Below are 13205 nucleotides of genomic sequence, written 5' to 3' on the forward strand. Positions count from 1 at the left end.
TTGATCCTGCTCAAACCATTCAAGGTCTTATACACCTCAATCAGATCACCTTGCAGGTGCCTAGTCTCCAGATACTACAACTTGCAGAACTTAAGCCTTTCTTTGTAAGCACATCCCTTTGTTCCTGTCACCAATCTTGTTACCCTTCTCTGTACTCGTTCTAGAAACTCTACATCCTTCCTAAAATGAGACCTCCAGACAGTACTCAAGGTGTAACCTCACCATTGCCTTATACAAAGGGATAATCAACTCCTTGTCTCTGCTAGCAAAATTACTATATATCATTGACAAAACTCCATGACCTGATCTGGCAGCCCATCTGCACTGCTCAGAGAACTTCATATATCTGACTGCATAATTACCCCCAGTTCTTTTACATTCTCCACATCCCTGAGTGTAGTACCAAACAGTTGGTACATTTCTCTTTGGTTACTGCTACCCATAAGTAGTACTTTGCATTTGTCAATGTTAAACTTCAGTTACCACTTCTCAGCCCATCTGCCTAACTTTTCTAGATCCTGTTTCAGTAGAATACTGTCTTTACTGTTATTAACAACCCTGCCAAACTTTGTATCATCTGCAAACTTGGATATTAAGCTTCATATACCTTCATTGATATCATTGATAAATACACAAAACAGCAATGGGCCCAGCAACAAAACATGGGGACTCTGCTAATAACATTAGGCCATGTAGAGCAGTGCCCATTTATTTCCACTCCCTGCCGTCTCCCACTCAACCATCCCTTTATCCACTGCAGCAACTTGCCCTTAATGCCATACCACTCCAATTTGTACAGCAGTCTTCCACATGCAACAGTATCAAAATCTTTCCTGAAATCCAAGTATATGATACCAAAGTTATTTTTTGCATCCGGTTCCTTTGTGACCACGTCGTAGTATCCAATAAAATTGGTCAGACAAGACTTCCCCTTTACAAACCCATGCTGTGTCTGAACTATTACAGCTGTCATGTCTAGGTGATCCTGTATTACCTCCTTAACCAGTGACTCCATTATTTCCCTGGAACAGAAGTTAAACTAACAGGTCTATAATTATTTGTGTCACACTTTGAACCCCCCCCCCCTTTCTGAATTGGTGATAAATTTTCAGATCTCCAGTCCATGGGGACCGCCCCTGACTCTAAGAATGCTCTCATAATTATGGCTAAAGGTTTGCTTACTTCTCTTCCTGCCTCCTTCTTTATAGCTGGATAGATTCCCACTGACCCAGTGCTGTTTTTATGTTTAACTTCAAGGGGTAGAATTTTTTTCAGCCTGGACTGTATTTGTTAACAGGAGAGACTGCTTCTACAGGGATTGGATACACTTAAATAGAAAGGGTGCAAGAATATTTGCTGATGCTATCGAGGCAGTGTTAGGTGGGTCGGAAAACTGCTAGCTTGGGGGGATACAAAGACTAATAGATTAACAGTAGCCACTGGCAGAGGTGAAAGTGATTCTTGCACTGCTTCTATTGGAATGAGCAGAAGCCTGAAAAACAAGATCACCCTTTGTACCCCCTTTGTGAATTGGGGACACATTTGCACATCTCCAGTCCATCGAGACCTCCTCAGCATCCAAGGAAGCGTTCATAATTATGGCTAATGGTTTGCTTACTTCCTTTGCTGCCTCCTTTAATATAACTGGATAGATCCCATCCACCCCAGGTGCCTTCCTTACGTTTAACTTCAACAATTTCTCCTCCACTTTGCTCTGTCATTACAAAATCATGTAGCTTCCTGTTAGAGTTTGATAATCTTCTGGCATTCCCCTCCTTGAATAACTCCTCATGTGTGAATGTAGATGTAAAATACTTATTTAGTTTATCAGCTACCTGAGCATGATCATCAATAGTCAAACCATCTATGTTAAGTGGACCAATCTGATTCATCCCTTTCCTTCTAGGGTTTACATAAGTAAAGAACTCTTTGCTGTTTTTCTTTGCATCCTTTGCCAAATATTTCTCATAATCTGCCTTTGCTTGCCTAATCTTTTTTGTGACTTGATTACAGACTAGCTTATATCTGCCATAGGCTTCTGTGTTGCCTGATAATTTATATGCATCCCATGCATTTTTCTTTTTTGCCATGAGCGTCATTAATTCATTTGATATCCATTTAATCCTAAACCTTGAACAGTGTTTTTTAGTTGGTATGAAAAGCCTAGTATCCTCCATGATTAATTCCCTTAAGGCCTCCCATTTAGAATTCACCTTTGGTAACATCATCAATATGTAGAATTTAAAAACTCTCTGAGACCACTGTAGTCACCTTTACAAAAGCAAAAAACTTATGGCAGTTACACCTTTAAGTAAATCCCACTGTTTGTTGTTGTTATTTGGTTTTTAGGAGCATTAGCAACTAAGGCCATATTGCTCCAGGGATAGGCAGTGGTCATTCCCTGACCTTTCTGCATCCTCCGTATTTGGTGGTCACGGGCTTGAACCCCCGGTCTAATCAAGAAGCGAGTGCTATGCACTGCTGCTCCTACTCACCTGGCTGTGGATGCTCCAAGTAAATTCCACATCAGTACACTGTGATCACTGCCACCTAGTGGTTCCTTTATCTGCAGAATCTTAATACATGAAGAATCACTGCTGATAATCAGATCAAGAGTATTACTCTTTCTAGTTGCTTCTCAGACATGTTGCTGAAGAAAACACTCATCCAATAACTCCACAAAAGTCTTGCTAGTGTGAGAGTGACCAAACCGCAAGTTCCAGTCAATATCTGGGAAGTTAAAATCCCCCACTATAACACAATCTGATTTACTGACCCACTCTATTTCTCTGCATAATTGCTCATTATACTCAACAGATTCATTAGGCCTATAACATACACCTGCTCTCATTTTCCCTTTCCCAGTGCTTATGTCACACCAAACTGACACTCAGCATTGCATTGTCCACCAATGCCAATTGAATGCACTTCCTTATATTTTATGTTTCTTAACTAACGGCATAACTCCTCCTCCTCCCTTCCTGTCCTGTCCTGTCTATCCTTTCTGTACACATTTTATTCCCCAAATTCCAATTCTGCACTGCTTATATCTGTGTGGCACCATGTCTCTGATATCTCAACAATATCTGCTTATGATGTCTTGACCTGCACTTCAAATTCATCAAATTTATTTATTATATTCCTAGCATTGGTGTACATGCAAGTATACATACACCTATTCTTACTCTTAGTTACCCTAACACAACCCATGCATTTACTTGTTCCATGATGGCTCCCAGCAGCCCTTGAAATCCCCAGTACCTTGCTTTGCAGGCTGCTGCTGATTCCATATTATTCTATATATATGAATATTTATTCAGGTTATGTTTTAAGTTATAGTTCATCTTTGAATATGAGAGTGTCTGCAATTCTGCCCAGACACGATAGGAGGGAGTATATGATGAGAGCCTTGTCGATCAATTCGGCCCTGGAAAGATTGTGCAAGGCTCAAGGGGTAGAATTTTTTTCAGCCTGGACTGTACTTGTTAACAGGAGAGATTGCTTCTACAGGGATGGGATACACTTAAATAGAAAGGGTGCAAGAATATTTGCGGATGCTATCGAGGCAGTGTTAGGTGGGTCGGAAAACTGCTAGCTTGGGGAGAGACAAAGACGAATAGATTAACAGTAGCTACCGGCAGAGGTGAAAGAGATTCTTGCACTGCTTCTATTGGAATGAGCAGAAGCCTGAAAAACAAGATGCAGGATATTTCAGAAACTGCTGGGAGTCATTACGGTACAAGTAAACACATGGGTTGTGTTAGGGTAGCTAAGAATAGAAATAGGTGCATGCGTGTACACCAATGCTAGGAGTTTAGTAAATAAACTTGATCAATTTGAAGTATTGCTCAAAACATCAAAGGCAGATATTGTTGGGATATCAGAGACGTGGTGTCACACAGATATAAGGAATGCAGAACTGGAATTTGGGGAGTACAACGTCTACAGAAAGGATAGACTGGATAGGAAGGGAGGAGGGGTTATGCTATTAGTTAAGAAATACATAAAATCCAAGGAAGTGAAGCCAGTGGATATCGCTGGACAGTGCAGTGTCGAGTCAGTTTAATTACATTAGACCATAGGCCTAATGACTCTGATGAGTACAATAAGAAATTGTACAGGGAAATAGAGTGGACCAGTAAATCAGAGAGTCTTATAATGGGGGATTTTAATTTCCCAGATATTGACTGGAATTTGGGGGATGGTCACTCACACACTAGCAAGGCTTTTGTGGATTTATTGGATGATTGTTTTCTACATCAGCATGTTCGGGAGGCAACTAGAGGTAGGAATACTCTTGATTTGATTATCAGCAGTGATTCTTCATGCATTAAGAATCTGCAGATAAATGAACCACTAGGTGGAAGTGATCACAGTGTGCTGAAGTGGGATTTACTCAAAGAGGTAACTACCATAAGGGGTAAAGGGAAGGGTTATTGCTTTAGTAAAGGCGACTACGATGGACTGCGACAGTATTTAAATTCTATACAGTGGACCAACTGATGAGGTTACCAACAGCAAATGCAAAATGGGAAGCATTCAAAGAACTTATCTTAGAAGCTACTAGGCTTTACATACCAACTAAGAAATATTGTTCAAGGTTTAGGCCTAAATGGATGTCAGATGAACTGATGAGGCATATGGCAGAGAAGAAAAATGCATGGGATACATACAAATTAACACATGACACAGAAGCCTATGATAGATACAAGTTGATCTGTAACCAAGTTACAAAGGAGGTTAGGCAGGCGAAGGCAGATTACGAGAAATCTTTGGCAAGGGATGCAAAGAAAAACAGCAAAGAGTTCTTTACTTATGTAAACTCTAGAAGTAAGGGGATGAATCAGATTGGACCACTTGATATCGATGGGTCAACTGTTGATGATCCTGCTCAGGTAGCTAACAAACTAAATTAATATTTTGCATCGACATTCACTCACGAGGAGTTATTTAGCGAGGGGAAAGCCAGAGGTGTATTCATCTCTAGCAGTAAGCTAGAGAATCTTGTAATAACTGAGAGTAAAGTGGCGGAGAAATTGTTGAAGATAAACACAAGAAAGGCACCCGGGGTGGATGGGATCTATCCAGTTATATTAAAGGAGGCAGCAGAGGAAGTAAGCAAACCCTTAGCCATAATTATGAGAGCTTCCTTGGACTCAGAGGAGGTACCCACGGACTGGAGATGTGCAAATGTGACCCCAATTCACAAAGGAAGATCAAAGGCTGACACAAGTAATTATAGACCTGTGAGTTTAACTTCTGTTCCAGGAAAATTAATGGAGGCACTAGTTAAAGAAGTACTGCAGGATCATTTAGACAAGACTTCAGTTATAGCTCGGACACAGCATGGTTTTGTTAAGGGGAAGTCTTGCCTGACCAATTTGATTGGATACTATGATGTAGTCACAAAGGAACTGGATGCAGGGCATAACTTTGATATTATATACTTGGATATTAGAAAGGCTTTTGATACTGTTGCACATGGAAGACTGCTGCACAAATTGGAGCAGTGTGACATTGGAGGCAAATTGCTGCTGTGGATAAAGGGGTGGCTGAGGGGGAGAAGACAGAGAGTGGTAATCAATGGACACTGCTCGTAATGGACTAATGTTATTAGTGGAGTCCCTCAGGGCTCAGTGTTGGGTCCATTATTGTTTTCTGTATTCATAAATGATATTGATGATGGTATATCAAGCTTAATGTCGAAGTATGCAGACGATACAAAGGTAGGCAGGGTTGTCAAGGACACTACTGACACTATGCTGCTGCAACAGGATCTGGAAAGGTTGAGCAGATGGGCTGAGAGGTGGCAAATGAAGTTTAACATTGACAAATGTAAAGTACTATACATGGGAAACAGCAACCCCAGAGCAACGTATCAACTCTGTGGTACTACACTGACAGTGGTAGAGAATAAAAGGGACCTGGGGGTGGTTGTGCAGGCAGATATGAAGTTCTCTGAGCAGTGCAGACGGGCTGCAAGAGTAGCTCATGGTGTATTGTCAATGATATATAGGAATTTTTCTAGCAGGGATAAGGAGGTGATTATTCCCTTGTATAAGGCAATGGGCAGGCCACACCTAGAGTACTGTATACAGGTCTGGAGGCCTCATTTCAAGAAGGATGTAGAGCTGCTGGAACAAGTACAGAGAAGGGCAACAAGATTAGTGAATGGAACAAAGGGGTGCTCTTACGAAGAAAGGCTTAAGTTTTGCAAATTACAGTGTCTGGAGACTAGGCACCAGCGAGGTGATCTGATAGAGGTGTATAAAGCCTTGAATCGTTTGAGCATGCTCAATGCTGATGGGATTCTTCCTCTCGCTCAGAATAATCACCTGAGAGGGCATAAATTCAAATTGAGGAAAGACAGATGTAGGATAGACATGCAGAAATTTGCCTTTAGCCAGCGGGTGGTTGGTAGGTGGAACAGACTTCCATCCCTTGTCGTGGAAGTTGATAGCCTAAATAAGTTTAAGGCTCAGCTGGACAGGTATTTTGAATGAACAGAGGGGTGAAGTGGAAGTGGTTTTTTTTTTTTTTTTGGCTGATGCTGCATAAGCTTGCTTTCTTGCATCAAATGCCTCTACTAATGCTAATGCTAATCACTACATTCTCTTCTCTTTTTATGTGTTAATTTACAAAATTTGTTTAATATTCTAATGTTCACCCCCTCTTGTCATAGATTGTGGCTGTACTATTGGTTTACTTTTACATGCTTGGATAAACTATTTCCCCCACAATGTGTGTTTTTGTAATACTATACTCTAGTTAGTTTGGTTTAAGAACTTTGTATTGACTCCATGAATAATAAATAAACAGATATTGACTAATTGATATATGTTTTCTTTAGAAATCATGTATTGATTTTGCTATCCAAGCAAAGCCACTACAGCGTTACATGCCAGGAAACAAAGAGGGCGCCAAATATCGCATCTGGAGGATAGTAGTATCAACGCCATTTGAATATTTCATCATGGTTTTAATTGTGCTCAACACATTGCTACTTATGATGAAGGTAAGATCGTGCCAGGTATATATGTCAAGAGAGGTGGTGAGAATACTGTATATATTATATACATAATTTATAACTTTTGTATCAAAGCAGAATCCTTCATGCTTAAATAAAATATTTATTTATTTGTATAAAAATTTCCTAATTAAAGTCATAAATTATGATTAAATTTTAAATTGTAACCATAGTATGCATTCTATACATATCATAGTGCAAGTACTGAATCAACATAATTGTAAAACAAATACTAAACTAAGTGCAAATATGGGATTTTAAGCTGTAGCAGTGATAGAAGAAATATAGTATTATTACAAAACAATATTTGTGAAGTTTACTGAAGCCAGGATTTAGCCTTGCAACCATATTATTAGTACATGTATTAGTATTAACGTTAGCCATATGGTGAAAGGAAGCTCCAGGATTTTTTGCTGCAACAGCAAAAAAATTAATTAATTAATTAATAAAATAAAATAAATAAATAATTTGCATGTTAGCCTCAACATGGAAGTGCCTATTCAGTTGAGCTTTGATTTCATCAATCTCTTAATTACTGGAAAAAGGTACTCATAAAGGTAAATTATTTACATAATTAACTGGCTAAAGGAAATCTCTCACAATCCATTCTAATCCTCTTTTCCCATAAGTTGAATTTATGTCCCCTGGTTCTAGTGTCATTTGTAAACCTGGACATTTCACTTTCATTAATTTTACTGTCCTCTCGCAGAGCTTATAGACTTCAATCAGATCTAATCTAAAGTACCTGGTTACTAAGCTCTGTAATCCACATAGTGAGAGTCTTTCCTCATATATGTACCCTTTTGCCTGATCTGAGTCATGCTGCCTATCTTTTGACTTTAAGAAGCTCAATGTCTTTTTTTTTTTTTAGGTGTTGTTTCCATACATGAACACAGCATTCCAAGTGTGGCCTTACAGTGCCTTATACAGTAGGATTGTGGCCTTTCATTTCCACAAGTGAATGTTTGATAAATCATTGTTAGGACCCTAGTTGCTGCGTGTTTACATTGCACTTTATGCTTGTCTATATTACCCCTCAATGTGGACACCATTGCATGGTGAGGGGGCCCCCTCCCAGTGATTCTGCTGGTCCTCCAGATTAGCATCACTAAGATCCAATGCCCACAACCTAGGTTCCAGGCTAACATCACAGGAATCTGGCATGTGTGCACTGCCACTCGTGGAAACTTGGAAAGGGGGATCCTGATGGTTGAGAGGCCCAGCTTCAACACACCACTTTGGCCCCTGCTTAAACTTAGTAGTCTTGGGATGGCTTTCCCAGGATGCTAGTGGGTTTTCCTGCAAGGGTCAATCATATCAATGCAATACCCCCATGGTCCAAGGGACAAGATATTGTATCTCGGTAATCCTTGTATCCTTTATTTCTCTATTTTTGGCTCTGTGGTGGCTGGGAAGCCTGGCACTGAACAAAAAATAAAACCATTATTAATCCTGATAACCTAAACTTGTCTTCTGGGGCCCCTGGCATGGTTCCTACCAGAAACTAATAACATGAGTACAGGCACCACCACTTTAGCAAAGAAGCCCAGAACAAATACAATATCAGATCCAACACCTAGATACCTGATAATCCATTCTACTAGAGAGAAGAAGCCTATAGGAAAAATGTCACTATAAAAATGTCACCTCTTATTGAGAAGGGTTTGGAAGAGTTGGAAAGCTCCCCTAAATCTGTAAAACAGCTGCATTCTGGGGATATCCTCATAGAAATGAAGTGTGATAAACACTCCAAACAGCTCCTCTGGACCAGCTTTATTGGGAGGAATGCTAGTTATGGTAACATCCCACAAACACTACACACTCATGCAGGGGTGTGATCTCTGAGTAGGATCGTCTGGAAGTGTCTGAAGAGGAGAGCTGTTCAGAACTAAAATTGCAAGGAGCGACAGTTACAAAGCAAACGTACATACATAAGGATAGGAATCTGGTACTGACTAGAAACCTCATACTTACTTTTAGCACACCAATATCTCCTAATGAGATTAAAGCTGATTATCTGAACTGCACAGTATATATTTAAAATCTGTTAAGGTGCTTCAAGTGGCAGAAATATGGACATTCACAAATGGCCTGCCATTGTGCCTTTCATGTGCTCAATGTGGTGAAAAGGACCATGAAATTACATCATGTAAAGCTGCAAAACCCACTTGCATCAACTGCCAGGGAGAATGCCATGCATGCTCTTGAACATGCCAGAGGTGGGAGGAAGGAAGAAAATGAAACACACCAACTTAAAGTAGTAGTATAGTAGTAGTAGTGGCATGTGATGCAGGAAAGCAAGTGTATGAGCTTATGCAGCATCAGCCAAAAAAAAAAAATCACACCATTCCCTCCAAATGCCTGTCCAGTTCCTCCTTAAATTTATTTAACCTATCAACTTCCACAACGACAGATGGAAGTTTGTTCCAGCAATTAACTACCCGCTGGCTAAAGGCAAATTTCCGCACATCTATTCTACATCTGTCTTTTCTTAATTTGAATTAATGTCCCCCCTTATGTTTGTAATCTGAACAAATGGAAGGATCCCATCAGAATTCAGCGTGCTCAACCCATTCAAGGCCTTATACACCTCAATCAGATCACTGCGCAGGTGCCTAGTCTCCAGCCACTGCAATTTGCAGAACTTAAGCCTCTCTTGGTAAGAGGATCCCTTCATTCCCCTCACCAATCTTGTTGCCCTTCTCTATACACGCTCAAGCAAATCTACATCCTTCCTAAAATGAGGCCTCCAGACCTGTACGCAGTACTCAAGGCATGGCCTGACCATTGCCTTATACAGAGGGACAATCACCTCCTTTTCCCTGCTAGCAAAATTCCTATATATCATTGACAAAACCCCCATGACCTGAACATTTCATACCAGAAGTCCAGAAAAGCAATTAAACCAGTAAATAGTAATAAGCAACATATGTAGAAAGGTTACCAAGAAATGTTCTATTAGGATTCAAATGGAAATGACAGCACCATCAAAAGAGCCATTTATGCCTATCACCTGCTATTTACTGAACTCAGAAAAACTAGCACAAAAAACTCAATCAGCTGCCACTCCTTGTTGTGTCCCAGCATCACAAAATTCGAGCAGTCAAGTAACAGTACAGAAAACCCAACCACCAATGGCAATACAAGAAAAAATAATAAAACAATCTTGGAACTCTTTGTGGAGGAAGGAATGGACACAGGACAGTGTCCATACTTTTCCAAATAAAGACAAATCCAAGTCTGAGAAAAGTAAGCCCTCAGCACTTTGGAAGCCAACTGACAGAACCACCCAAGCCCAAGTAATGGCTAAATTCTTACAGTAGAATTGTCATGGATTCCAGTGAAATGTAGAAGACATCAAGATACTCCTGCAAAAGCATGAACCAGCTTGCTTTTGCATACAGGAGACTTACTAAAGACAAATGATGACCCCACTATGCTTAACATCATGATTATTTGTAAGGGTAGAATTGTGGATGACCTTGCTCACAGAGGAGTCACTATCCTCATGGGCAATAAGATCCCACCTGGGACTAACATCCCCCAGAAAAACCTTGATGATTGTGTAATGCAGTTGTCTCCCATTTGGACATAACACCCTATGGGGGTAGTGTTAATATCAATGGAAGGGGACAGGTCATAGAGCATATGCTCACTGAGTGACCTCTCCCTTCTAAATTTGGGAACAAACACCTTCCACTTGCCTACTATATGTTTTCTTTCATTGATCTTTCTATCTGCTCCCCTTCTCTCCTCCCTTCCTTTCACTTACTTAGGAGGTGGAGGAGAACTGATATGGAGGTGATAATTTTTTTTCCTGCTAATTTCCCTCATGATAACCACCCTAATTAATGGGAGACTGTGTCTTCCTCTTTGGTTACCATGGTGGAAGGTTGAGCTGTAAAATTTCAACATCACTACAGCCAGTCAAAAGCTTATCAACAATGCAGTCACAAACATCAGAGAAACTATTGTTCAAGCAGCTGAAATTGCAATCCCAAAAACATCCACCTGGTTTCCACCATTTCCCAAACCATGGTGGAATTCAGTATGCACAGCAGCAAAAAAGACACAAAACAAAGCCTGTGGGAATATTCCGACAATATCCCACTACAGCTAATCTCATAGCTTTTAAATTTGCATGCACAAAACACATTATATCCATCACCAGAGCCAAAAGTCATCCTGGATCCATTTTACATTTTCTATTACCCAAGCAACCAGCTCTGAAGTGGTCTGAGAAAAAATCTGAAAAATGAAGGGAAAATAAACAGCATGCCTCTGTTCCTGGAATATAATGGACATACCATTGCAGACTCAACTGCAAACATTGGGGAAAATTTTATAACATCTCAGCAATGTCATCTTACTCCCCAGAGTTTCTGGTCCTTAAACACAAAACTGAGAGGCTCTTAATTTTATATCAAAGCATTTTTACTTATATAATGAACCATTTACCATTCATGAGCTGAAAACAACTCTCACCCTTACGAAGGCAATCTGTTGGACCAGATGGCATCTATTATGAAATGATTAAACACTTCTCACCAAAATCTATAGACCACGTGCTCTTCCTGTACAATAATCTTCCTTGAAGAGCAGTTTTTGGACACCTGCACAAGGCAACTATTCTTGCTTTTGCTAAGCCAGAGCCAGGCAAGGATCCTAAATTTCCAACAAATTAGCACCCTATTGCTCAGTCAGCTGCTTGTGAAAATTATTGGAAAGAGTGGTCAACCCTCATCTTTTATGGTACTTTTGTCCTGTTCTCTTCCACATTTGGGATGGCTTCTGAAGGAACACGACCACTTTGGACCAAATAATTAGAATGGAAATATTTATTCAAGATGCTTTCCTAAAAAAGAGAGCATAGTGTCCATCTTCTTTGATGGAAAAGCATATAATACCACTTTGAGATTTGAGATTTTAAAGGATCTTTATAACCTCAGTCTAAGAGGTGACCTTCCCATTTTTATAAAATACTTTTTATCCCATCATTTTTTTTCCAAATTCAAGTAGGATCAATCCTCTCACGGGCTTTTTGCCAAGAGGAGAGAATACTGCAAGGATCTGTTTTAAGTGTTACACTTTTTGACATTAACACGTTGACTACCATGCTAGTTTAAGAAAAAATTACCTTTGGGGCCAAAAAATATATAGTAAAAAATTTGATTAGTAATTCTAAAATCAATATTTTGTCAGTGTTATGTCATTTTTTCAATAAAAAATCAAAAATGATTTGACTTCTTTATGCCTAAAGAAGTTATGTACTCAAAACTAGATAAAGGGAGGATGATTGCCAAGTAAGAAAAAAAATGGGATTTCATTCTAAATTGGCGGGATTCTCTAGATCTGAGACCATTGACAACAAAGTATGCCCCAGAAATGGTTGATGAACCCTACACCAGTAAAGAAGACAAAATGGGTTTCTACTTATTGCTCAGACTATAATCATTAGCCTTTCATGTGTTTAGAGTGTTTTGGTCAACACCATAAATCTACATAATTTTGTAATTGTAAAATTCGTATAAATAATTTTTAAATAATCAGCAGTTACTCGGTTATTTTTCTCTTAGTGGCATGCAAATTTCATCAGATGTATCACCAGGGGCCACACTTTTCAAAAATAATGTAAATTCAATCATCAATGCTATACAGCTGATGTAACTCCGACTGAAACAGAGGGTGTCAACCATATATGACGCCTAAAAAACCTAATAGTGTCAGACATTATGGCTGATGTGGCAGTCAACATGTTAAAGTAAACTCCATTACTGAACAACTTCCTCCAACCTTAAACAGTGCATTCTGTGTTGATGACTTCCACATATTTTCCCAATCATGCAACATGAGGGTTATCAAGAGATAACCATGACAAGGCATTGATCGCCTTTGCTCCTTGGCAGTGACCAATGGTTTCAAGTCCTCACTGGAGGAGACTGTTTGAGTTCATTTTTATGACAACCATAACACCCTAAACCTGAATTAAGACTTGGACAAAGCACCATCCCAGGAGTAGTAGTAGCAGAGATGAAATTCTTTGGACTCATATTTGACAAAAAGTTGACATTTCTCCAAAACATTCATCAGCTATGCACAAAGTGCATGAGAGTACTGAACATTCTCTGCACTCTCTCTCTCCCCCCCCCTGCTTCTTGTGGTGTAGACCGGTGCACTT

General features: G+C 39.7%; 1 protein-coding gene across 1 annotated transcript in view; it reads left to right on the forward strand.

The window, feature by feature from the left end:
- LOC150087800 (voltage-dependent calcium channel type A subunit alpha-1-like) overlaps positions 1-13205 on the forward strand; it is a 1442149-nt gene that overhangs the window by 573977 nt on the left and 854967 nt on the right. Inside the window, exon 24 of the mRNA XM_090369204.1 lies at positions 6851-7015. Coding sequence (XP_090225330.1) covers positions 6851-7015 — 165 coding nt within the window. The remainder of the gene's footprint in view (positions 1-6850; positions 7016-13205) is intronic.

This window comes from Mastigoproctus giganteus, chromosome 3 (genome assembly GCF_048544385.1).
Source record: "Mastigoproctus giganteus isolate SK-2022 chromosome 3, ASM4854438v1, whole genome shotgun sequence".
Taxonomy (NCBI): Eukaryota; Metazoa; Arthropoda; class Arachnida; order Uropygi; family Thelyphonidae; genus Mastigoproctus; species Mastigoproctus giganteus.